At 47.2% G+C, this 26,807-nt stretch overlaps 2 protein-coding genes across 4 annotated transcripts in view; one reads left to right on the top strand and one right to left on the bottom strand.

Moving 5' to 3' along the window:
• Positions 1–15,175, top strand: part of VASH2 (vasohibin 2) — a 36,914-nt gene extending 21,739 nt beyond the window's left edge. The window contains exons 5-7 of the mRNA XM_062637084.1: positions 4,309–4,690; positions 6,611–6,726; positions 12,749–15,175. Coding sequence (XP_062493068.1) covers positions 4,309–4,690; positions 6,611–6,726; positions 12,749–12,818 — 568 coding nt within the window. The 3' untranslated portion in view covers positions 12,819–15,175. The remainder of the gene's footprint in view (positions 1–4,308; positions 4,691–6,610; positions 6,727–12,748) is intronic.
• A 1,377-nt stretch (positions 15,176–16,552) lies between these two features.
• ANGEL2 (angel homolog 2) lies at positions 16,553–26,807 on the bottom strand. 3 transcript variants are annotated; one of them, XM_062637080.1, is made up of 9 exons: positions 26,650–26,807; positions 25,048–25,481; positions 23,579–23,832; positions 22,736–22,805; positions 21,965–22,386; positions 21,143–21,269; positions 20,482–20,542; positions 19,896–20,059; positions 16,553–17,052 (listed from the first exon to the last, which is right to left on the bottom strand). In XM_062637080.1, exons 2-9 carry the CDS (start codon positions 25,472–25,474, stop codon positions 16,898–16,900), a joined length of 1,680 nt encoding a protein of 559 aa, XP_062493064.1. In that variant the 5' UTR covers positions 25,475–25,481; positions 26,650–26,807; the 3' UTR covers positions 16,553–16,897. The 3 variants fall into 3 exon arrangements, with proteins under 3 accessions (XP_062493064.1, XP_062493067.1, XP_062493065.1); XM_062637083.1 differs by lacking the exon at positions 26,650–26,807 and adding an exon at positions 26,282–26,403; XM_062637081.1 differs by lacking the exon at positions 26,650–26,807 and adding an exon at positions 25,936–26,168.

Genomic DNA, 26,807 nt, shown 5'->3' with positions numbered 1-26,807 from the left:
AAACCCATCCAGATCACAGACCCACAGAAGGGTTTGAATTTGAAAGTACCTCAAGATCTTCCAGCCCTCTGCCATGGACAGGGACACCTTCCACTTGAGCAGGTTGCTCCGAGCCCCTGTGTCCAGCCTGGCCTTGAACACTGCCAGGGATGGGGCAGCCACAGCTTCTCTGGGCACCCTGTGCCAGCGCCTCAGCACCCTCACAGGGAAGAGCTTCTGCCTTAGATCAGATTTAGATCTCCAAGTCTTGCTTCTATTTGCATCTGGGATCTGAATGTCTCCCAGGTATCCAAACTAGGCTGTGCATGGGCCTGGGTGCTGAAGGCAACTGTGAGAAGTTCAACCTGTGGCTCAGAGGATGCTTGTGTTGACTTGCAGGTCTGTAGGGGTTGCATGCTGGCAATGGGAAGTGTGTCCCTTTCTGCAGGCTGTCAGCAGTACTGGTGTGCTCAAGAAAGCCTTCTTGTTAACAGAGCCATGCTGGTTCACCCAATGGCCTGCTACCCCTCAGCATGTTGTATGTTTTGGGCCCAGTTCTCACACTCCTTTGACCTGAACCTGTCACTTTCAAAATCAGTCTCCTGGGGTTAAGAGGGCAGAATTCATTGCCTAATACACACATCCCTGGTTGGCATGTGTTAGTGTCTCTGTGGGGTGAGAGAAATTGAGGTTGAAGGGCTAATATGAGGCTGCAGAAGAGCAGGGTTTAGAACCTGCAAGGGATGGGGACATGCTGTACCAGCCCATTCCTGGGAGACCCTGGGGGAGCTCCAGGTATTGTCCTTGTGTGTTTCCTGGACGTGGGGGAAGAGGAGGGATACCAGGGCAAGAGGTGGCCAGCCAGAAGGTTGGTGTCCCTCTTGTGTGATCTCCAAGGTGATCAGCATCTCTCAGTGCTGTTTTTCTGCTGCTTTGATGTACACGAAGACCCAGGATCAGGAGGCCACAGAGCTTTTGTTTGCAGCTGCTTTTGCCCTCTCCTGCTCTGCGCTGCTTCTCTATTGTGGCATGTAATTTACTCCCTGACTCTCCATCCTGCAGTCAGAGTCCCAGCTCAGAAGGGTGATTGCAGCTGCGGCGTTGCTGTGTCGTTGCCTTTTGTTTGCCACAATACAGCTCTCCTTGGGCAGAGCAGAAAGGAGAAGAAATAATAATGATGCATGGATGGAGAGGAAGATCTGACATGCCTTTCCAGCCCATTTGCTGTGTATTTCATCTCGGGTGGGGACTCTCATTAACTAGTCACTCAGCAGAAGCAACCTATACCTAAAGGTTAATTTCCACAGCGGTTGTTGCTGGGTTATTTGATATTGGGCAATTTCTGCCCTCAAAAGATTCTTTTACTCCTACTTAGTATTTAATGAGATTAAATTGCAACTTCTCCGAGACCTCGTGGCAGATGCGTGTATGTGTGGCAGGTGGCCACCAAAGCTTTGTGTGTGGACTTAATAGAAAGGCACTCAGGGAGCAGAGAGAAAACCCTTTCATAATGAGGGAGAAAAATAGTGGTGATGTTTGAAAGCTTCATAGGTGTTAATAAAAGATACTGCTTTTTCAGTTACACAGAATGATAAATACAATGGGCTTCTGCAAGAAGCTGCCTATAGGGCACAAATTATTGTATCATGACTTTGATGTATGAGGGATGGTCCTTTTAAGCCCTGGAGCAGGGTGACCTTTCAAATAGGGTGATAGTGGGCCCCATTCTGACCCTGCAGTGTATTTATAATCTTTCATTCCACTGGTGGGTTTTTCTTGGGGAAGCTAGTCCTAATGCAGCAGTAACCCAGCAAGACCACGAGGGCAACAGAGCTACTTCTCTGTCAGTGTAGTTGATATAGACCCCCTGTATGAAGACAGGCTGAGAACACTGGGGCTGTTCAGCCTGGAGAAGAGAAGCTGTGTGGAGACCTCAGAGCAGCTTCCAGTGTCTGAAGGGGGCTACAAGGATGCTGGAGAGGGACTCTTCATCAGGGACTGCAGTGATAGGACAAGGGGTGATGGGTTCAAACTGAAACAGGGCAAGTTCAGGTTAGATCTAAGGCAGAAGCTCTTCCCTGTGAGGGTGCTGAGGTGCTGGCACAGGGTGCCCAGAGAAGCTGTGGCTGCCCCATCCTTGGCAGTGTTCAAGGCCAGGTTGGACACAGGGCCTTGGAGCAAGCTGCTCTAGTGGAAGGTGTCCCTGCCCGTGGGGAGGGGGTTGGAACTGGATGAGCTTTAAGGTCCTTTCCAACCATAACCAGTGATTCTGTATCAGGGTGAGGTTTGACAGTTGCTGCAGGGTGTTTGTGTTTGATGTGGTGGGGCAGCAGATGGACAGAGGTGGGCACATGTGGCCGTGGCTGGGCGAGGAGCTGTGTGCATGTGTGGAGGTCTGCACTCTGCTCTTCACGCTTGTCCAGACTTGCTTAGGGCAAGACTTGCTTAGATGGTGAAGTGCAGCAGGGGCTGGGTTCATGGTGTTGTCCATTCCTATATCCTCTAATCCATTTTCTCCTGGCTGCTAAAGCTGATGACAGGTAGTACTGAGCACAATGAAATGTGTTTGACGTTGAGCTGAAAAGCTTCCCTGTGGCTGTTCTGAGAGACTGTTTTTATCTTGCACTTTTGGGTTTTTTTTTGTGCAGAGGTTTAGCTCCTTTGACCTCAGAGTCTGGGCAGCTCATGAATCTCTTTACAGTTGCTTTTTGTGTTCACCTGGAGGGCCAGAGTTTGAGTATGTGAAATTCAGCAAGTGTGAGGTGGGTGAAAATGTGTTGGAGACAGATGAGAGCCGCTGGCTGCTTCTCCTGCATCCCTGTAGAGAGAAGAGGTGAACTGGGGGGTGTGGGTGGTGGGTCAGCATCCCGGGGAGCTGCACTGCTGGTGAGGTGGGGTGTCAGGCTGGGCAGGACTAGAACCAAGCTCAAGTTGTGCTTTAGGGTATTGGTGCAAAGGCTTTTTGTGTTCACAGGCAGCCGTGCTGTGGAGGCAGAGGGGAAGGCTGGCTGCACTAACATCCCAGGGCACCTGAGCTGTGCGGTGGCTCTTGCTCTGCTGCTGTTAAAGACCATCTTTTTGAGCACAGGGTAGGGGGAGGAGGGGATGGTCCTCAGAGCAGGACCCTTGTCTGTGCTGGTTCCTGCAGCTCCAGCAGGAGCTGACCCCGCTCTGTTCTTCAGGGATCTTGGTGACATGGTATAGTGTGAGGTGTCCCTGCCCAGGGCAAGGAGTTGGAACTAGACCTTAACGTCCTTTCCAACACAAGCCATTCTCTGATGCTATGCGGGCAGTGCTGCCCCTCCAGCCAGTGTATTTCATAGTGGCACGAACCTGACTGCCTGCCTTGACCGTGTCTGCCTCCGGGGTTAAAGCAGATACCGTCAGGCAGAAGTAACCCGAGGCTGGAGCATCCCTCCTCCATCCCCTTGGCTGCAGGGAGAGGACACCCGCTATCCCAGGGGCTGGTGCCAGCACATGGAGCCGGGATGGACTTCAGCTGTCCGGGGATTAGCAGCAGGGAGCCGCATGCAGCGTAAGCACCGATGCCTTTAAACCCCCCTGCTTGAGGTTTCCCTTCCCCCTGGCAAAGGCCAGCAGCTTTCTAAGGAGATGCCCTGGGCCCGCCTGTAGCTCCCCGCTGAGGTCACCTACCGCACTGTTATGGAGCTTGGCCCTGGCCCCTGCACGTGGTGCATTTGGAAAGGCCAGGCAGTGATTCGCTCTCTAAAAGTGCTTGGTCCTGACCATGCCTGTGTGCTTATGTAATGAATGATCTGCCTGGGAGCTTCACTTTGTTCCTCTCAGCACGACGTTACAAGGGCAACATGCAAAAACATCCTTGCATGAGGAGTGGCCATGCTGAGGACCTGTTAATGACGGGAAGGCTGACTCGAATACATTCAGAGTCTTTGTGCTGGTTGAAGATGTGGGAAAATAAGGTGACTCGTACCAAGCTCCAGCATGAAATGAAAGGCAACGCTCTTCCCTTTCGGGGCCATGGGATTTTGATGTTGGCATCAAATGGGGGAGTTCCCACAGAGCTGGGGAGGGTGGTCTCTCTCCTGCCTTGCTGACCCCAACACTTGCATTTTTTGCTTTTCCCCTCCAAGCATGGTTAAGAGTCAGTCCTTTCCCTGCCTGAACCATTGCATCTTATTCTCCAAGCAGGGTTTGGGCAGCATTGGCTGTTTCTAGGGCACAGTAACGATAAAATTGTGTCTGCAAGAAAGCTTTTGCCCTGGCACTTAAATAAAAGCTGCTAAAGATGTCTAGAGGTGTAACTGTGCGTGCTCCTTCCTGTTGTTGCCTTGACGCAGCGCACACCAGCTACTTAACCAACGGGCAACCCTCTGTGGAACGATTCCCCATCAGCTTTAAAACCCACTTCTCAGGGAACTATTTTCATCACGTGGTGCTCGGGATTTACTGCAACGGCCGGTACGGCTCGCTGGGCATGAGCAGGCGATCAGACCTGATGGACAAACCTCTGACTTACCGGACTCTGAGCGACCTCATCTTTGACTTTGAAGACTCCTATAAAAAGTACTTGCATTCGGTCAAAAAGGTGAAAATCGGGTTATACGTCCCACATGAGCCGCACAGCTTCCAGCCCATCGAGTGGAAACAGCTCGTCCTCAACGTGTCCAAAATGATGCGCACGGAAGTCAGGAAGGAGCTGGAGAAGTTTGCCAGGGATATGAGGATGAAGGTAGGTCTGCACACCTTGTCCCAGCCTGCACAAGTTGGTTTTGCTCCATGTCAGCAGGCTGACCACACCCTGAGATAAAGGTGGTATCAGGTGGGCTGTGGGTTTACTTAGATCTGTCTTGTAGAACCCCAGAATGGTTTGGGTTGGAAAGGACCCTAAGATCATCCAGTTCCAACCCCCTGCCATGGGCAGGATGCCTCACACTAGAGCAGGTTGCTCCAGGGCTCTGTCCATCACTCCTTTCCTATTGCTATAGTCCCTGAAGAACAGTCCCTCTCAGCATCCTTGCAGTGGCCTTAGCGATTCTCCCATTAGTTCTCAAGCTCCTATAGGTATTTGTTAGTTCAAGGTTCTCCCCTTCAGTCTGGGACACACTTGAAGCCATTGTTGTCCCTGGCCATCAAGGTGTTTCCCATTTGCTTTTCTCACTGACTCCAGAACCGTGGCTGGGGCTGGTGGGATGGGTGGCCTGGTTTCAGGTAGGGATCTCTGCTCTTTACACCTGAGCTGCAAGGGGTGCTGTGGCACAGGCGTGTTGGTGGTTGCTTCTCCTTGCAGGGCATGCTGATGGGCTGCCCTGCCTGATGTCCACCACCACAGTTAAATCACAAAGCAGGTTACGTGGGAATGGCGAGGAAAGAGAGTCCCTCACAGGCTGGTTGCTCAGACTGAAGAGCCCAGAGGGAAATGACAGGGACACAGGGCAGGCTGCCAGAGGGGTTGGCTGTCCTTGAGGATGAGGGGTGTCCCTGACCATGCTGGCATGGATGAGGAGCTGGTTGTGGCCCTAGTGAAGGGGATTTTGGTGCCTTTCCAGCCGGCTGCTGGCAGCAGGAGCAGAGCAGGTGTGTTGCTAAGTATGGGGCTGGCTCTCGTGGAGAGGTATGTGGCATCGTGTCCAAGCTATTCCGGGTTCCCTGCCCCTGCCCTCCTGAGGAATGGCTCTGACGTAGCAGCCCTCTGCCTTTCTGGCTCGGGCCCCCTCACCCTGACCTTGTGGTGAGCATCACCAGTGGCATCGTCCCTACGTCCTGCTGCCACCTCTCCTGAGGGCCAGCTTGTACCATGCTGTCACCTTAAGCACATGTGCTTGATTACAGACATAATGAAGGAGGGGGTTTTTCCTTTTTCATGTACTTTTAATGCCATCTAGAGAGCAAAGGGCTGAAGCAGGCTCAAGTTGAAGAAGTCCATGTGGGCGGATGACCTGCTGAACTTAGTACTTGCTTTTGATAGGGTGTGCTGAGCTGTGACACTGGGCCCAGTCCTTGTAAGCGCCTCAGGACTAGGACCACAACCCTGAACGCTTGAAGACCCTGTATCTGACTCTTCCCTTGAGTTAATTCAGAGTTCGAGCTGCTTCCATTGTGAAGGGCTGACTTTGGAGGATCAGCTCTTAAAACCAGCGCGGAGGGCGAGTGTGGTGCTGGTGGCCTTCTGAGGCTGCAGGGTATGGGGGATGCAGGCGAGTTGCAGACGTAGTGAAAAGTCTCACTGCTACAGAGAGCTCAGCTGCCAGCCTGGGAGACGATCACCTCTGTGTGTGGAGAGGAAACCTGGAGAGGGTGATGTAGCTGCATGAGTTCCCTTCAGCTGAGACTCGAAGCCAATTTTCTTATCCCTTGCGGTGTCCAGCTCTGAAGAAAGCTGTGTTTGAGAGCTTTTTATTCGGTATTTAGCTGGAAACCGAACTGGTGACACCGACTGATTTTTGCAGGGGGCCTCTGAACAGCTATCACATGATAAGAGCTTTGGGTTCCTCTCGACCTGGGCAGGGTTTGACAGAGCCCGAGGGACTGAAGGCTCTTTGTGTGCCGTCCCCGCCTGCCACTGTATGAGGCCCTTTATATTTATTTTTTATTTTCAGTGAATCGTGGCCTTTATCGAATGCTTCTTCCTTCCCTCCCCCATCTCTTGCAGATCCTGAAACCCTCAAGTGCCCATTCTCCAATGAAAGAGAGATCACGGGGTAAGTCGTTGTCCCCGCGCCGAAGGCAAGCCAGCCCTCAGAGACGGGCCTGCAGGAGAGACAAGTCGTGAGTATCCCTCTGCCATCACTGACGGGCAGGAATGGAGGGTCATGGCCTGTTATTTTGCTGTACAAAACCTGATTGTGCTCACTGGCACGTGGCTGATGTCTTGGTCACCAGGGAGGCTCCAGAAGCTGCTGATGCTGCTGGTGAGAGAAACTGGGGCTGTTCAGCCTGGACAAGAGAAGCTGCGTGGAGACCTCAGAGCAGCTTCCAGTGTCTACAAGGGGCTACAAGGATGCTGGAGAGGAACTCTTCATCAGGGACTGCAGCAATAGGACAAGGGGTGATGGGTTCAAACTGAAACAGGGCAAGTTCAGGTTAGATCTAAGGCTGAAGCTCTTCCCTGTGAGGGTGCTGAGGCGCTGGCACAGGGTGCCCAGAGAAGCTGTGGCTGCCCCATCCCTGGCAGTGTTCAAGGCCAGGTTGGATGGGCCTTGGAGCAACCTGCTCTAGTGGCAGGCATCCTTGGCCATGGCAGGGAGTTGGAACTGGATGATCTTAAGCTCCTTTCCAACCCAAACCAGTTCATGATTCTTTGTTCTGGCATTGCTGTGCTTACTGCTCCCCAGTGGCCTCTCTCTGTGGTGTCTGTGGAGGCCCCGATGGCCTTTGCTTGGTTCAGTTCTACAGGGGTTGGATGGCTGGGAAAGTGCAAGTGTGGGGTTTGCCTTCTTCAGCCTTTTACTGTATAATTCCTGGAGAAATGAATGTAGCCTGGGGGACCTGTACAGGAGGGAAAGCAGTTTGATCACATCTAAGGGTGTTCAGACAAAGGTATGAGAAACAGGAGGATGGACCTGCTAATGGTGGTGTGGTGCCCGGCTGTCATGGTCACTGAGACAGAAATTGGGATTCTTTGTGACGAGCCTTTGTACAGCGCTGTTCTGATGGAGCGGTTTTCACTGTGGACTGTCTGACACAGGAATAGTGAAAAAGTAGATCTTTGCTCTTCTTGCCAAAGCACAAACATCACTTACATTGTGTTCTTTGGTTTTAACCAGCTTAAAATACCCGCGACCACTTCCCTCATGTGCCACAGCTAGTGGTTTAACTGTGTGGGGAAGGGTGGACCAACTGCAAGCACTACCTCTAAATGGATAAAACTGTGCTTCCAGATCACAGGCCTTTTACAGCCACTGGCAATTCTGACTCCCATACCTTAGACGTGGAAGAGTCAAGTTTTAGCAGTTCAGCTTCATGCCAGGAAGCTGACAGCTGTGCAAGCCTATACATAACACAGATTAGTCACGTATTTATGATCGTTGCTTTTTAAATAGGCTCCCAGACGAGTGTCTCAGCACTTGTTTATTTATTTTCAAGCAGCCAACAAAGACATTAGACTCATCTTCTAAAGATAACTTCAAGATACTTTGGCATTTTACAGCAGCCTTTTATTTTTACGCATGAATTCACACTCGGTCCATGCTGCCACACCTTGGGCTTCACTGAGAGCTCCTTGTTTAGTGCGTGGATAATTATAGTTGTAATAGGCTCGGCTGCTCCTGGCTTCTTCATCTCCTACATGTGCTTTGAGGGATGGTTTCCTCTTTGGGTTTCTGGTAGTGCTTCTGCAGTTGCTGAAGTGTATCATGTATGTCGGGAGGGCAGAGTGAGTCTCGCTGGGCTTTGGAGGATCACCTGTTGGGCTGGTTTCATGATTGCTGCTGCAGTGGCTGATTCCTCCTTGGTAGCTTTGCTTTTCCAGAGCAGGAAGACAAGTGAAGTGCTGGTGGCCTTGCAGTAGCTTCAGCCCCTCACCTGCTTGGTGGTTCCGCTGTGCTGCTCTGTACCTAGGGTGAATTATATGCTATTCTAAAATAACACAGTACAAGTTCCAGGACCCAGTTATGAGATGATGTGGGGAACAGGAGACTGAGAGCGGGCCCCACACACAAGACCTTCACCTCTGCTTGGGCAGAAGGCATTGCAGCATCTCTGAGCAGGTGAGAGCTCCTGCAGCACGTGCTTTGTGACTGTGTTACAGCCCTGTGGGTCCTGCACAGCCCCTCACGGGCCTGGCCAGTACACTCTGAAGCAAAAGGGGAGTGAAGGAGCTTTTGAGCCTCTAAGCAGAGCCCAGAGGCTCTTCTGTGTTAGAAAAGCTGTGCCAGGGAGAAGAACCGGGTTCCTGATGTTAAAATAATGCTTCTGTGCAGTGGTGTGGGTGGCCTGAAGGCTCACTGTGCCTTTTGCCCCAGCGGAGGGGTGCTGCAGAGGAGTGTGCTGCTGTGAGGAGCTCCCTCCTGGTGATAAAACCCTTTCCTTTGAAAAATTGAGATCTGCTGCTTTCTGCAGTGGGAAGTCTCTGATGCCTGAAAGAAGAAACAGCATCCCCCCATCAGGGATGAGCTGGATGGCATGTACCAACACATACAGCAGTTGACACAGGGTGGGAAATACAGGAGGGGAAATCAGGTATTTTCTTCCACATCGTGATAGATTTCCCAGAACCGAGTTGCAGTGAGAGGCCTTTGTGTTACACACAGAAGAGGAAAGGCTTTCCAGGCTTGCTAGGCATTGGGCTGAAATCCTAGCTAAAGAATGGCCATGCTTATCAGCATTGTGTGTTGTTTCTTTGTGGGTCTCTTACTCACATGCTGTAATTACAGCTTTTCAGAGCTTGCAGGGGAGGGGGAGAGAAGTGTTTTGCTCTAACAGGAGCTGGCAGGGGCTGTGTAACACATTCGTTTGAGAGGCTTCACCCGCTGATGACAAGCTGTTATTACAGCCTGGGGTTTGTCAACAATCAAATCACACGGGCCTGCTGGGAGAAATCTCCCTGTGAAAAAGACATGAACTGGAATGGTGAACTGGAAAGCCTGGAAATGCAGCTACAAGGCAGACAGGGTATGTAGCAGGACATGGGTGGCAATGCAGTAAGGAGTAGGTGCCTGTCGATGAGACTGGTGTGTAGTCAAATGGCAGCTCATTGACTGAGCTATGCAACAGTCCGTGTGCTCTTGGCCCACAGCTGGTGCTACCCTGCTAGGGGTGGCCACCAGGCAGGATGAGTACAGAGCCCATAGGGTGGTGTCAATCTGCCTGACAAGTCTGAAGCCTTATTGTGTCCCCTTGTCCACCCGCTGAAGTCCCAAAGCAGGAGGGTGCAGTGAATTGCAAGTGCCTGTGCTGGAACAGTGTTTCATCCTCAACAGAAGTGCTTGGAGCTGGAGGGGTTTGGGAGAGGAAGCTGGGGAGTTTGGAAGGGAGCATCATGCAGCAGCCTGAAGCAATCTCTGCTCCTAAATGTCAGCTCACCAGATCTATCTCCCTGTAATTTCATACTGAGGCTTCAACAGATGCATGAGTGTCATAGCAACACTGGCCTTGTGTGCTTGCGGCATGATTTAGCTGTTGACAGGAAAAATCTGTTGGTCCATTCTATTAGGACATGCAAGGGGGCAGGAGTATATTGGGGTTATATTATATTAGGATGTATGCAGGATCAGGCAGCTCATGAGTGCTGTGTACCCAGCAGCTATGCACAGCTTATTCGTTTCGGTAGACGCGATCTGATGGGCTAGCACGGCAGAGCCCCCTTGCTTCAGAGGGGATGTTTGGCATCAGGTCATGTGCCAGCCCAGGAGAACAGGGGCTACCATGCTTCTGCTCCAACGGATCCTTGCCTATTCCTAAAACCTCATGGAGGACAGTCTGCTTGTAGCTACAAGTTAGAGAGCTGTCATGGGGTGCAAATGGGCATGTCGTCATGGGTGTGCAGTGACTCCCCATCCCTCTTGGATAATCAGAGAAGGTAGAACCATCCAGGCATGCCGTGCTTTACTTAAAACTACATTCTGGCTTTAATTAAAGGGAGGGAGAAGGGGTGGGAAGAGGATCCCTAAATATGAGGGAAGAAGAAAGGACACTGGGAACTGCATAGTGCATCTCTTGCTGGTCTCAGACTCCTACACGAGCTCTGAGGGATGCAGGTTATAGTTTGTTTTCCGGCTAGTCAAATCCCATCTGCTCTGAAGGAATAAAGTGGGAAAAATCCAAACTGAAGGACAGTGATTTCTTCAGGTGTGATCCCTTCCTGCAGTGGCAGAGACCACAGAGGCCTCCTTCGCTGTTGTATGAAGTACCTACAAACACAAGACAGGGTGCAGGGCAGTACTGCAAAGAAGCCCAGGTTGCACTCAGTGTGTGACTAGGCAGAAGTGCATTAGCTGTCCACAGCAATGGCTCCAGGTCTCAGATGCTGTGCAAATTCTCACAGAGATGTGGTGTTAGCAGCTCTGCTTTTAACAAGAAATAAAGACTAATTGAATGAAAGAATTCAGAACTGTTTCTGAGGCTCTGCCACACACATGTATGTGTGTGTACAAACGTAAGCTACACATCCCCCCTCTTAGGACCGCAGCAGTGTTAGCCTCATGTGTGCAAACTCATCTGCTGCACGATGAGCAAAGCTCAAGAGCTGGAAGCCAGATCTGAGGAGCTGCAGGAACGCACTGGAGACATCACCAGCTTCACCTTGCACTACTTGGGCTTTAAGCCGTGTTTCTGCAGTGGAGTGCACATGCTGTAAATAAAGTCTATGAGGAGAAATGTATTTTAAACCATGCCTTTCTTTAGAAAAGCAAACATACAGCTTAGTGTGAAATAACTGAGAGCCTGGAGCGAGGTCCTGGATTAGACACTTCCATAGGCTATATACATCAGCAGGATTGTTTCGGTTTGACAGCTTTGCAGGAGCTTTTCCATTGCCTGCTAAATAGGGAGAGACTGATGGCTCCGTCTCCAGGTTTCACGTGGTCCACTTGTTGATACACTTTAATGACCTAACAGCATTCCACGTGTGCATGGGATTACTGCGGTGAATGGCTGGATTGCATCAGAACACAAGATGCCTGGAGACTGAAAGGAGTTCACCTTGTGTCTTCTGTTTGATGAAAGATTTCTGTGGGTGAAACATTGGATGCTAGTGGGCAATGTGTGCTTGCAGCCCAGAAAGTCAATCAAATTTTGGGCTGCATCCAGAGGAGCGTGGGCAGCAGGTCAAGGGGGGTGATTATACCCCTCTACTCTGCTCTTGTGAGATCCCACCTGCAGTCCTGCATCCGGCTCTGGAGTGCTCAGTACAGGAAGGACATGGACCTGTTGGAGAGGGTACAGAGGAGGCCACAGAAATGATCAGAGGGATGGAGCACCCCTCCTGTGAGGAAGGGCTGAGAGAGCTGGGGTTGTTCAGCCTGGAGAAGAGAAGGCTCCTTAAGGGGAGACCTTGTTGCACCTTTCAGTTCTTAAAGGGGCTTATAAGAAAGGTGGGGAGAGACTTTTAAGGAGGGCCTGTTGTGACAGGACGAGGGGCGATGGGTTTAAACTAAAAGAGGGAGATTCAGGCTGGATGTGAGGAAAAAAATCTTTACAATAAGGATGGTAGAACACTGCTACAGGCTGCCCAGAGAGGTGCTGGATGCCGCATCCCTGGAGACACTGCAGGCCACACTGGATGTGGTTCTGGGCAACCTGATCGAGTTGAAGATGTCCCTGCTCATTGTGGAGGGTTGGACTGGATGAGCTTTGCAGGTCCCTGCCAACCCAAACTGTTCTATGATTCTGTTTGGTGGGCTGCAGCCCTTCACATGGACCTAGCCCAGAGGAAAGGGGAGATTCAGAGCAACAATATGCTGTGGCCATGGGAGAGGCTTTGCCTATTTGCTCTCAGCTGCTTCCACTTCATTCTAAAACCCGGAGTCGTGCCCTGGGGTAGATCCTGGGCAGGATGTGTCTGCTCTTAACTGCTCATTTAGGCCCTCTCTCAGCTCAGGAGAGGGGCACTCCCAGGACCCCAGGATGGGACAGCTTGTTCCTCACTGGTGCTTGGCTTCAGGGAGAACCCATAGGAATAGCACAGTCACACTGGTTCACCTGACAGATCCAGCAGGATCGTGCCTATGACGAGGAAACTGAATCTAGTCAGCCCTGTTCTGAAGTCAGAGGTGGCCACTGCTGCCTGTGCTCCTGCATGGCCGTGTGGCATTACTGGTGAGCAGAACCCTCTTCCCTCCTTTGCTCGCAGGCCTGCTGTGGTGGACAAGAAGGGAGACCTGGCTACGCTCAACGAGGTTGGTTACCAGCTCCGCATCTAACAAAGCCATATGCTGGACAGAGGGCTTCCTGGTGCTTCCCGCTGCACTTTACCTGCACTTCGTTGGAAGGAAGAAAGGAATGGGACAATTTATTACCTTGTTGGACTCTTATGGTGCAAGTTTTACCTAGAAAATAGAAGGGGGGCGGGAATTTGGTTTTGGTGGCAGTATTTATTCTATTTCAGTTTATAGAAAAGGCATCAGTGCAGAGGAACCTACAGTGAGGTTTGCCAGGATATGATGTTTTTTCCCGTTCATCATGTAGCAGATGACTCCAGTGGTGAGAGACTTTCTGCAAATACAGTTTGCCTCCACAAGTATAAAGTGAACTTGGGCATTTTGCTGGGTAGTAGCAATGGGAAAACTAAGAAATCAATATTCTTAGTGTTAAGATGTGCTGGGGTGCAGTGCAGTTAAAACAAATCCTAGTCAGTATTAATATTCAGTTCAGCAATAAAACCAAGCAGTGCAGAAGTGGCATGGGTTTTTAAAGTCTCAAAATTACCTCACTAAACTTAATAGATATGCAAACCTGTCAGTATTGTTGTTTTGTAACTAATTTGTACTGTTTCCCAGCATTTCTGGTAGTATTAAACCAGCACTGGATGTTTTACTGCCACCCCTATTACTATTTTGTGCATGTTGCTGAAAGCTGTTAAGTAATAGTAATATGCAAAGTGTATTCTTAAACACTGACATCTTATTAGGCAAGATAGGAGGGTTTGGGTTTTTAACTGATGATAATAATGAATTTTTAAACTTTCCTAAGTTTTTTATACTTTGTCACAAGCTTTTCATCTCTCTGGACTATTCTGCTGAAGCACAAAACAGAGAGATTGCTGTTGTAGAGACAAGCATTCGCCTCTCCGTCCGTCTGTTTCTTGTATATGTTCCTGGAATAATGCTAACCTGAGCCCACATGCTTCTCTTTCAGCAGTTGGTGTAGCTTTGAACCTTGTCTTTGAAAGGCTGAGCAGTCTCAGATGGTGATGCCTTGACATCTTATATTGAGATCAGACATTGCAGGCTGAAGTTAACCTTCTGCCGTGCTGCTGTAGGGAGTTTTTCCTCTGTGTGTTGTAGTAATAACAACAGCTTAGACCTGAATAAGGAAGCTTTAATGGCTGAAATGGGTGAAAATCAAGCCTGTCTGCTTCCTCCCTACTCAGTCCTTTTGTTCTAAGACTTAGCTGAGGACCTTTGATGGACACCGGCCTTCTCAAGTGACACGGTAAGACTTTCACCGGGGTCTGCCTTTCTTCTGCATTAGTGAAGTTCTCTGATGAGTGCTGCATTCCTGAAACTATTTCATTAGGTGCCTAAATAGAAACTGGATTATTGTACAAGTCCAGCCTTTACCCTTTGTGCTGTGCTTGTAGATGATACTGCCATGGGCCTTGTGTACCTCCCCTCCTGGGGACTGACTTTTTTGGGATCTCAATGAAGGCATGACATTGTAAGACGGTGACAGTAATGCCTACTCAAACTGAAGGATTTAAGCTCCTAGAACATTTGTCAGTCAGCAATTGAATGAATACAGGAGATGATTGCTTGTACACAGACCTCATTGCTCAAAAAAGTAAATGAATCTCCCCTACCTAGGACAGGAGGACAATACCAAGACCCAGCAACCTTCTACAACCAGTGGAAGGCTTTCTACTAATGAGCCTGCAGAAAGTCTAGAAAGACTTGTCTAATGTATTACATACACTTGTTTATACAAATTACCATATCAATTACAGGGAGGCCTTTCCCATTCCTCCTTCTCTCAACTTTTCCACTCCTGCGTTCACCGTCAGGATTTTTGTGGTTCAGGAGCGAAGTTGAAAAGAGGGAAATACTCTTTTGGTAGGAATTCCTGTACAATTTACACCAGTGGCAGCGTTTCACTGTTAACTTTGTGCTGTTTAGTATCTTGTGACCTATACAGGTGTTTTCCATGTATCCCTTTGATAAAATGATGTGAAAAACTTACTTTGATCAGCTGGAGCCTATAGCACAAAGTTACCTGATGCGTTGCAAGCTTTTTCTATGAAACCATGGTTTACTTCAGCTCAAGTAATGGTGGTTGTGTATAGTTTTTACCACTGCCCACCACACTTGAGTTATTTTAACCTCTAACTTAGCACTGAAACTTTTGAATGCTGTAGAGGCATGTGACAATTTGCTTTTGGTTCCTGTTTTGCAGTTCAGCTGAAATACTCTTCACGATGATGGCGTTTGTCTTAAGTGTGGTTCTAGTGACTGCAAAGTGGTCAAATAATGTAGGAAACACGCATGACTTCTGGGCTGGGGTTTTTTTTACATCACTTGTATGTATATGCACAGCATGAAACTTCAATAAAAGGATCATGGTAGTTCGAGGGGCTTTTTCTCTTTAAGACTTACGGTTAATTTTGGTCCCGTTCTGTTTCTATTCCAGAAAAGCTATTTGTTGTTTCTAGATTCAAGGAGTGACAAAGCTTATTGCAAAGAGCAGCACTTTTCTGTTCCCTACCTTCCCCTGTTCAGCTGCCTGCGTGCTGCCGAGGGTGCAGACACACAGGAGCTCACAGTTGTCTGCTGTGAAGGTAACACAAGAGTCCCCCAGACTACCAAAGCGCCTTAGGCTACAAGAGTTGCTGCAACAGCTTTTTTAGCTGTAACCGGTATATATCCAGAAATTGGTTGCATTTATTCAAGTATGTTTGCATTTATCAGCTCCAGCTTTGAGAATACTCATATTTAAATCAAGCAGCATCCAGTATCGAATACGCAGTCATCTTCCAGGAGAGGGAAGATCCTTATTCTCAATTACTTATGAGAAAAATATCCCCCCTCCACATTCTGTGGTAAGTAACCATATTTTGTTATGGAACTCTGAAGGCCTTTTTCAATTCAACTGGTTTTGTGGTTACTACTGTACTTACTGCATTATTCTCAAAGCACAATGTAACTGCAGTTGTAATTCTGCAGTCAGCAAAAGGAATGAACAAAGAAATGTTTCTAGGAGCCAAACACATCTGAATGTGATCTCGGGACCGTGGGTGCGGGTTTTTCAGCACTACACTGAAAGACAGTTCTCCAAATGGTACTGTTAAGGCAGTTTTACATACATACCCACATGCTGCTGGACTTGTTTCCTGCAAGTTTACTGTTCAGGAAGTCTTTTAATGTTGGAAATGGTGTGTTTGTCAGTGCATTGGGAGAGTAAATACAAATCTTGATTGTTTAATACCTCAGGATCTGTCATTTTAATATACAGCTGGCCAGTTTTAATAACTCCATGGCAAACCAAACTCCCTTCCCCCAGTTGTTCAATGCATACGAAGCCTCAAGATGTCAAGGAGTGATTGTTTTGTTCCTGCACTAGATCGGGGTTCTGTTAGGTTCTGTGCTCATTACACTCGGCTTTATTTCAGGCAGTCTAAAGAAGATGCCAGTGAATGCTACCCAAAGTTAAGCTTTTAGAAGTTTAAGAAGTAACCTTTAAAACTCTGCCGTATTGCAAAGCTAGCTTCTTCCTTTGGAGGGGTAATCCCGCAGCTTCCAGCCTGACTACAGTCTAAGTGAATTCCTTTGCAGAAGTATTTAGATAGGAGTGGCTACAGAGCACTGGTGTCGTAAAACATGATCTTCTGCTCATTAGGAAATGGGCTGTGCACACAACCACACTTGCTTGGGGGTTGGAGCTAGAGGATCTTAAGGTCCTTTCCAACCCAAACCATTCCATGAGTCTATGAAGCAGCACACGGTTCTCAGAATAATCATTTTTACTCTGATTTACAATAAAAACCATTTACAGCATCTTCATGAAAAATAATGCCGCTTCGAGGCTGGCACAGCTGTCTTCCGTTATCAAAGAGGAAGCAAATGTAAAAATCTTTTCGTTTGGCCTTAAAAGCTTCATAAAGTAATTTCAACCTTAAAAAAAAAGTCTCTTTAAAAAGTCTACTTTACACAACACTAACAACTCAGCATGCAAAAAACTGACTGAAACCGGACCAGCAGTGCTTGAATTAACCTTCAAAGAGACAGTGATCATCATATGGAGCGAGAAGGTGAAAGTAACTTTGTCTACACAAAAAGTCCTTTGGGTATTACCGTTCCATGAGCCTGAACTCTGCTAGCAAGGGCAGGTGGTCAGAAGAGTTATTTTCATTGGGAAGACCATTAACAGTCCAAAGATCCTTCTCTGTTAGAAGTGCCAGCCTGCCAAGGAGTTTCAGACCTCCACGACAAGAATCCTCTGCTCCTGGTTAAAACACAAACAACAAAACACGGGAACGTCCATCAGTGGGGGCTGAGAATCACATTTTCACACACCTGCGGAAAGAGGAAAACCCTAGGGCACAAATAATCCGAAAGTCATTTTTGTTCCATGTAACAGCACCAATAAGGAGTTCAGAAATTCTTCTGGTTTATGATTGCTCCCCCAGCAGGGCTTACAATCAGTACAGCCCAAAGCACTCAGGACACTACCCCTCCATTTTGCAGAGGTAGAAAGGGATTGAGTTGTTCATTGTATCTCTGAAAAAGCCTCAGTCCAGGCCTGTACTTTAGCACAACAGCAGTGCCCAACAGAGCTGACACTTGCAAAATTAAGCATCTTTTAGAGTTACTGGTTTACATAACCTTTTACTTGGGTATCATCAAGACCAGTTCTCCACCAGGCAGGAACTCCTCCTCATAAGGGTGAAAGCCTTCTGGCATTTCCCTTCCTAACTGTTCATCATCAGAAAGGGATCTTCCTCCATTATTTCCTGCTACTACCTATTCCTAATTGCCGAAAGACATGTTGAGCCTCACGTTCCCCACCAGCCTCTCCTTGTTGGTGAAAACAAGGTCCAGAAAACAACCACTCTTTTCACCGACTCCTCTATCACTTGGAGAAGGCATTTATCATCAATACATTCTAGGAACCTCCTGGATTGCTTATTGCTGGTGTGTTGTCTCCCCCCTGAGGACCAGGGCTGGTGAACATGAGGCTGCTCCTATCTCTATAGAGGACCTCATTTGCTCAGTCTTCCTGGTCAGGTGGCCTGCAGCAGACCCCTACTCTAATGTCATCTGTCCCTGCCCAGCCTTTATTATTACATACCACACTTAAAATATTTGTCCCCTCATTAAAGAAGAAACTTGGCAGTGCTGAGGAACAGCTGGACTTGACCTTAAAGGTCTTTTCCAACCTGGCTGATTCTATGATTCTAAAAACCAACCAACAACAAAAAAACAACCCCCTAAAACCAAACAGAAAACCATCATAAGTTTTTTTCAACTCAAGAAATTCCATTGAGAACAAAATCCTTCCATGATGCATCAAACTTTTAGACTTCTTGATCTACTTGAGTGGAGCCAACTAGTCAGCAACCGTAGCTATTGCCTGCAGAGCACAGGGATGATGCTGAGCAGGTTGAGTGCTTTCAGGGCCAGCACGAACAGCAGCTGTAACTTTGACAAAAATACTTTCTGTATGGAAGTGATCAGCAATTCCAGGACTTCCTGGCTGAAGCTGGTACTTACCAGCAGGCACATTTTAAAGGATTATCCAGCAACTGTTCAACTCCTCACATAGTTCAACAGCTTCACTCCTTTGGCACCTGCCAGCTTTGCAGCCCTCTAACAACCCAGCAGCTGTTTACTGCTGCTCTGAAGAAAAGCTTTTCCACTGCGAAGATGCCTTGGTAGCTTTAGAGCACACACGTCCTTGCGCCAAATTTATCATCTGGCACAGCACCTGCGTGTCTACAAAGGAGCAGTTTGTTGCTGGAAAGAGTTTGGCCTGCATGCAGTGATTAATGTCAGCTCAGAGCACTCTGCAACCACTATTCTAGTTTTGAAGAACTAATGAATAAAAACTACACCGGTTTAACCTAGTTTGAGAGTTCCAGGTTTGTCCCATTCTGTACTGTGATGTGGGGTGAAGAATCTATTTGAAAAACAAGTGCAGAAAGGAAGAATTGCTATAGCTCTGCTGGGGCAATGATGGTGCAACAAAAATAGAGAAGCAAGTGAATTAAGATTAAGTTGTGCACAGGATGCACTCTGAAATCACACAGGATTCAGAAGTCATTTAGGTACTTCTCAGATCCTGTTTTTTCAGTCAAAGCTTTTATTTCTGTATTGTGAAGCTTTTGTGTGTGGTATTTTACGTTAAGGTAGTACTTACTGTGCATGTTATGATAAATGAGACTTTTGTGCATTGACTCACCGAATTCTAACAATCTAGTCTCAATGCACGAGAAATGAAAGGGGTATTTTTATTTCACATATTAGAAACAATGTTAATTTATAAAAATCTGTTGCAATCTACAGTGGGAGCGGGAGTAGAATCCAGGTTTCTTTGTTCCAAGTTCTGCAGAGCCATTAATCTGATAGCACCGCACTGTGCAGTGACCTTTGATGACGGCATAAAACACAGAACTACCGATGACATGGAAAGCACACTGCTGGGAAGTATCCACGGTGAGAGCACAAAGCAGTAAAGGATGGATGTGTTACCCATCAATACACCCGCAGAGGTACCGTGTCTTTCTTGCACCATCTGGTGAGTTCTAGCTGCAACTACAATCAAGAGTGTGACAACTGGACACGGGGAAGGGACTGCTCTCAGAGCAAGACAGCACAGAGGTCATCTACTTGACAGATGTTACATCAAGGCTATCTGAGAAGTAACTAAGAAACCCTTTTAATGCACATCATAAACTGCTGTTTGCCGTTTTCATGACTGGAAACACTGCTTTGTTGTAGGTTCGCTCACCACCACCCTGCAGGAGTTACTGACAGCAGTAATTCTCAGGTGCTACTTACAATGCTGCTTTTCTGGGCCCTCAGGTCTTTTCTCCGTAGTTGCTGAGATGGCAACACGGCAATGGTCAGTTACATGGAAAAGTCTGCCCGGCGTGGCACTACAAGCCCAAGCGTGGCGAGATCACAAGCCCAGCCTCAGTTCTCAGATAGCAGCTGACATTCAAAGCACTGCCACAAACCTCTGAGGTAATTCATATGGATTGAATTACCACTGCATTTCCCTTGGAACAGCATCCAAATGCTCCCATTTAGCACTTGGTGAAAACAATCAGAAAGTCGTTTCTTTACCTGGCCGGGCAGCAGCAGCGTCCTTTGCTGCAGAATAGAAAATGTAATCCACGGTGACAGCACTCCGGGAGTGACAAGTTGTTACTTCTGGGATCCCAGTTTCAGGAAAGTAATGAGAATAGACCGAAGACAACTTAAAATGGTGCTGCAGTTTTGAAGACACCCTGAACAGGAATCAAAGAAAAGAACCTTATTTTCTTGTCTTTCCTAGAAAGAATGAGCATGAAGAAGTTCCCAGCTTTCCTACAATGTCACGACAAAGCAAACGTTCTGTTTATGTCAAGAAGTAACCAAAAATGTCAAAGACATTTTCTAATAAGCAGACAGAAAGTGCCCCCTAAACAGGACTGACACCTTGCCTCTGCATTCTGAAATAGTATCTGCAGGTTCCTGCAAGAACCCACACTCCATTAATTCCATTTCTAGTCCTTTGCTGCCTGATCAGCCTTTGCATGTTTAAATGGACAATGATTTTTAACCCAGATGGGCAAGACTGGGTTGGGTGAACATCTTCTATCCACATCTGGAATCACAAACAAGTTTGGTCTAAGCACAGGAATTCCATTTTTTATCCCCCAACACATACTTTTCAGATGCTATTACAATCTCCTGAGCATTGTCCAGTTTTCCTGCTTCCAATTTTTCTCCTGTAAAACAAAAAATGCATTCAATTTGCATTTAAAAATAAGAGGTAAGAAAGACCAATATTGAAGATCAATAGAAAAGCTAGACACAAGTATCTTTGCAGCAGGCAGGATATAAACTGGATTAAATTCTTCTGTTCCATTTGTAATATGCCCTTCAAAGACTTCCAAATTATGTCCCGTTCATTGGTGGATGAAAGATGTAGTAAGGAAGGAATCACTTGCTCTTCCCACTTGTTCCATAAATTGCCTTCACTGTAATACATAACCACTTAAGCAGAATGTGGGCTCACACTACGTACATGTGCTGCATTCTTCCATCTCTCTTTTCCCAGCCACAGCACAACTGGCTTTCATGATTCAGTCACAGTAGTTTAAAGAATATGCACCAGCTCCTGAAGGGCAATTTCTGTTATCTTCTAAAGATTCAAATTTGCAAATGCTTATGTGAGCCATAACTTCACACTCAAATGAGCCCAACAGGGAAGTCTGGCAAGCTAAAGTCTCACTGCTTTCCCCCTCCACTAGAGCAGAACATGTTTTTCAGTGCTACCCAAATGATGTTTTCAAAGGTCCACAAAATTCATCAACCCAGTAACTGACCTGCATTCTCTTCTTTTTGTTGCTGTTTTATTTCATACACACAGTTTTGTGAAATACCCAATTTTGGGGGCCAGATTGGAATAGATAAAATTCTTTGGCCCCTTGGAAACTGTTCTTGTCCAGAGACCTATGAAAAACAACATGAAATGAGTGGACTTTAAAGTTTAAAGCAAAAAAAAGCCACAGCCCCTTAGAATAAATCTTTTATCGTGGCTTGTCAAATCTCTGTCAAAGTAACAACAACCCTTACGCACACCCCCTTTGTTTTTGCAGCTATCCAATTTTTCAAGCCAGTTCTTGTGACACTAAGCTGAGATACTACCAAGAACACTTATCAACATAACAGGACTGAGTATACACAGCTCCCCAGCAGACACTTCATCTTCACAATGCTTATTCTTCTGGGAGCAAGCCAAGTTGAAGCAGGGCTTGAAACAACTACTCACTAGCAACAGACACCAGTGGGGCTATTTTTCCCCATGTTTTCTCATTGTATGTACTCCAGTTACTTTCTATTAAATAGCATTTGACACATCCAACAGCTACATAACAAGAGGTTACAACAAAACCCATCTAACCTGAAACAGTTTAGATTCAGCATCTAATTGCATTTTTTGCTTTTACAGTTATTCTAGCTACTGTAATTCAAAGTTTATCTAAAACAAGAGTCATCTTTCAATGGAGTACACAGTAGGTGTTTACTTAAGCCCTTATTTTATCCTATTTAAAGACAGGGATGCTTAAACACAGGGATACAAACATCCTGTAATACTTTTAATCAGCATCAACCTTTACTTGTGAGAAGTGAAAAGCATAGCCTACCTTTCCTATGGCGAGGCCTTCATAATTTAACTTCCCTTCCTTTATAAATCTGTACAATGGAGAACCAGGAACAGAATTGAAGTCACCACAGATGATAATTGGACAGAAGGTACCATCCTTCTGAGCAGCAACACTAGCAATCTCTGCCAGGAGGATTGCAAGTTGGGTCAGCTTGATGTCCCCACGCCTTGGGTTATACAGCAGATGTGTATTGGCTATACAGATTGCAGCGTTAGTTTTATAGTGAAATCTAGGCTGCAAAAGCAACACCAATCCCACGTTGTCCCTGTCCAAGAGTGGAATATCATGGCGAAAGAATTCCACAGGGTTTGATGAAATCAGGCTAAATTTGGAAGTTTTGAAGCAAATAGCACAGCCATCAGGTTTCCTCCCTGTCCTCATTTTATACTCACAGTGATACCCTGCAAGAGAGGCAGTGACAAACATAAAATGTCATTGTATAAATAGAGATTATCTCAAGAAATAATTAAAACCTTTTTGCCCTGTCTAGCTTCAATTTAGATACTACAGGAAACCTATTCTAATATCTTCTCTGATGTGTCAGCATCTGTTTAAGATACCAGGCATATTCTTATGCTCCATCCCTGGTGGTGCTCAAGGCCAGGTTGAACAAAGCCTTGGGCAACATGGTCTAGTGTGAGATGTCCCTGCCAATGGCAGGAGGGTTGGAACCGGACAATCTTAAGGTCCTTTCCAACCCAAACCAGTCTGGGATTCTGTGATTCTATGGTCATAAAAGTTTCATCATACCCAGGGATTCCAAACTTGACTTGATCTCTGTTCTATAGTGGTCTTCCTGGACTTCTTGTAAACAGAGTACCTGAAGCAAAAGTTCACAATTAGAAGATTATTAAATCTATCAAAATATTACCACATCACCTCTGTTGGACACTCTGTATGGGTATACTATAAAAATAATAATTCAGAGGCTTTTTGCCATCATAATTCCACAAAAGGATTCAGTCTCCTATAGAAAGTGCTCCTTAAGATTGGGAAAAGGGCCCCAATTCCTCCCACCCTCTCAGCCAGCTGCACATTTTCAGATGTGAAATTCAATTTAATCAAAGTAGTCACCTGCGAATACATTCCCAGCAGTTTAGGGGAGGGCTAAATGCCACAGCAGTGGGATGAAGAGACCAAGGGCACACTTTCCATTAAGCACAGAGTGGACAACAAGGTTTGTACTATAACCTGAACCAAAGATCAACCTCGAAATACTCCATTAAAGTTCTGAGCATCTTGGAGCCTTCTGTCTGTACACTGCAGTACAGATTTACAACCACCTTGGGACTCTGAGAAAGGACCGAGTTCCTGAAGGGCAACAAAGTTATGCCAAAAAGACCATTCCAGGAATTATGGACAAAAAAGGTAACTATGAGTGGTATGTACTGTGGAGTTTGCCTTTGCTCCACGTTCGGATTGCACAGAATACACTAACTGCATAAGTATAAATCAAAGCTAGTGTTAAGCACGACATAACTAATAGCTCAGTTGGATTCACTGGACAACCCACCCATCAAAAAGAACAGCAGCAATTTGCTACTGCAGTTTATCAGTCCTAAAGAAACGTCCACATGCTCATTGTCTACTCACATCTGCATCCAGCTGTTTTATTTCTTGTAGAATGTTGGGAAATCTGTATGTCCAGATTAACAGTCGTTGCCTGCAGTGTCTGTACAGGTGGGAGTTATCTTCCAACAGATTCTGTGAGAGGATATTGTAGGACATGACTGTAAAATCAAATTTTGCCTCACTTCCTGTACTGCTTTGGTCAGTTTCTTTATTTTCAATGATTTTAATTGTTCTGCTGTGCTGGCAAAAATATTCCCAGTGTCTTTTGATGGTTCCTGTTAAAAGAGCATGAAGCAGAAAAAATTATGTAATACACCATATGAGTTTTTACTGCTCTTAGAAATCATTCTGCTGACAACTGTTTGTCTTTGCTTAATCAATTCTAAAAGCTTATTTGAGTAGCAGTGATTTAGACCATGGTTCAAGATGAACTTTATATAAGCATCAGTAAAAACCAAACCAAACAAACCCAGGCCCAAGCCAAAATCATTAGATGCCCTGGATTTCAAACTGCTTTGGTATGTCCTAAGGAAATGGTTGTGGTCAGACTACGCCACCCTGCTGCTCCCTATAGAAATGCTGTCAAACTGGTAAGCCAAATCCAGTCTGCTGACAGTGTTACGCTGCCTTCTGCCACTACCTCCTCAGTGGAGATGCGGTATGTCAGTCTGAGATACACCCTTAGAACCGGACATGGGCATCTTGATCTGCCAATACATGACTAAGAAGGGGTTAGAAATCAATCAACATGTTCACCTCTAGCCTGTGCACAATCGGAAAAACTCAAGACATACGCTACAACTGGGTCCCAAACCAGATAATGAACCCGATTTGAGACTGAGAAATTAAAAACATTAATAAGCCTCAGAATTACCAACAGCTTCTAAAAAGGCTTGTTTTACCTTTCTGCCGTTCCTAGTTTCATACTTATTATATGGAAGGTTTTAAGAATGTATCTACCCATCATTAAGTATCCGATTATTTTTCAGATATGTATTTTTCCACTTAAAAAATTTATGAACCAGGTGGCTTGGAAAAAAGCCAGTTGAGGTCCAGCAGGGCTTACAGACTCAGGTACAGTACCAGGCACAAAGCTATATACAACTGCCAGCCCAGCTCAGCCCCGCAGCAAGTTATCTACATCTTTTTGCTTTAAGATTCCTGAGTTCACAGACAGGATGTGGCAAAAGACACCCGAGAGAGTTGTCTGAACCAAACTCAGGACTCCCCAGGAGGGCAATCCCTCCCATAACTGACTGTTCTACTTCCAGCCACAGTGAACCTAGCACTGGCAGGCTGTGTGGCAGCACAGAACGCAAGTGTGACACACCAAACAGCATTACAAACTGTAAGGCTTTTAAGACAGATGTTTTCTTGACCAAGGAGCCAAGAAAAACAGTAACTCAAAAGGTGCAGGCAAGATTGCTTATAGCTTAGATGAGTTTAGCTTTACAGAGAAAGAAGGAAAATGAACAAAGACCACCTTTTACCTTTCTTGCTGCTATGTTTTTTTTCATTCCGTGCTACAGAAAGACACAACCCTTCCTTCTGATCAGAGAAGTTTGTTTCTTTTTCAGGAGCTGAAATATCATGCTGGCCACTGACTCTTCTCTTCTTTGTCAGTGGCTCTTCTCCCTCAGATTTCATACTGGGATTGGGTAGGTGAAAGCAAGAACTTTGCATGAAGTTATCAAACTGCCAATAACAGTTCTGAAACTGTCTCCAAGGTCCAAAAAACGGAGGGAGTCTCCAGTTTGCTGAGGAATCAGCTGGAATGGGAAGTGGAAACGAGGCCCAAGGACAGTGTCCGGCCCATCTCATACAGCTGTAAATCGGGTTGCTCACGGGGAGTATCTGAGAACCATTCCAGTGGGCGATGCAGTCTCTGCCCAGCCTCTGCACATGACGGGCCAGCATGGGGGGTCTGCCAAAGAAAGCACAGATTGAATTACCTACACTCAAGTCATCCTGGACATGGCTGATACAAACTACTCCTTCCCCACAGGTTGACACATACAAGATATTCAAACCTTTTCAGATACATACAAGACATTTAAACTTTTATCTAAATAATACACAAAGTGGGACTTGACGAAGCAGTCGTGTATTCTTCCCCTTCAGATTTACAAATGACATTTCATTTCCAAACCCTGCCCAACTGAATAACTATTTACAACTTATTTTCTGCCTTACTGAATTCCACTCTCAGATCTTTCAGGTGCTCAGTGGAATGACCTTTACAACAAGCATGCAGCATTAACTTTATGATAAAGCTACTTGAAAGGAATCAGAAACCACTTTCCTTTAAGTTGCTTAAAAAAGCTGTTGACTTGGATCAAGCCACAGTGCCAACAGGACCGGGAAACGGAGGTACTAACTCTCATGGAATCTCTGGCAACAGCTTAAAGACTTGGATTCTCATTTCTTTTGCAGGTGGGAAAGCCACAGCTTAGCAATTAAAGCCATGAAAATACGGGGGAGGTTGGTTGGTTGCTTTCCATAAAAGAAGAACGTCTGTGTCAAAACCAAATGCAAAGCAGGAAGGATGTCTGAGGGCCATCGCTCTGCCCCGGCTTCCTCATTGTTTAAAAAGGAAGGCATATTTTGAGCTTACAGACAAAAGACACCGAAGCGCCTGAAGTTGAACCAAAGCGAGAACCTCCTCCCTGCCGTGCAGCCTAAATACAGCGTTCTGCAAGACCCGGCTTGTCCGCGAACACCCACCACAAACAGCTCGACAGACACAGGAGCACAACACGGCCCAGGGCACCTCGGCGATGGGATGGAGCAGGCAGGGAAGAGCCGCCGCTCCTCTGGGGAGGCTCCTGCGCCGCCCGCTCCGCGGAACCCCGCACCGCGGCCCCGCTCTGCTCTACGGGCGCTTCTTGCTGCCAACCGTCCGGCAGGGCCGCTCCCCGGCCCTGCACCCGATCAGGCCGGTTCCACGGCCGCCGGCACCACGGCAGCTGCAGGGAGCCGCACGCAGACCGCCTCGGCCTCCGGGGGCTGGAGAAGGAGGATGAAGAGCGGCCGCCACCGCGCCGCGCCGCCCCGGCTGCAGGCCCAGCGCTCACCCCCCCGGACCCGTTTACCTCCCGGCGGGCCCCGGTGCGGGCCCGGCCCAGGGCAGACCCGCTATCGGCTCCGCGCACCCCCGCTGCCCCCAGAGGGGGTCATTCCAGGACAGCGCCAGCTCCACCCTCGCTGCCGCCGCCGCGCCGCGTACCCCGCGCCAGCGACACCCGAGCCC

This window comes from Pezoporus occidentalis, unplaced genomic scaffold (assembly GCF_034315485.1).
Source record: "Pezoporus occidentalis ecotype Australia unplaced genomic scaffold, CSIRO_AGI_Poc_V1 ctg50, whole genome shotgun sequence".
In the NCBI taxonomy this organism is placed as follows: Eukaryota; Metazoa; Chordata; class Aves; order Psittaciformes; family Psittacidae; genus Pezoporus; species Pezoporus occidentalis.
This window is presented reverse-complemented; position numbering and strand designations above follow the sequence as displayed.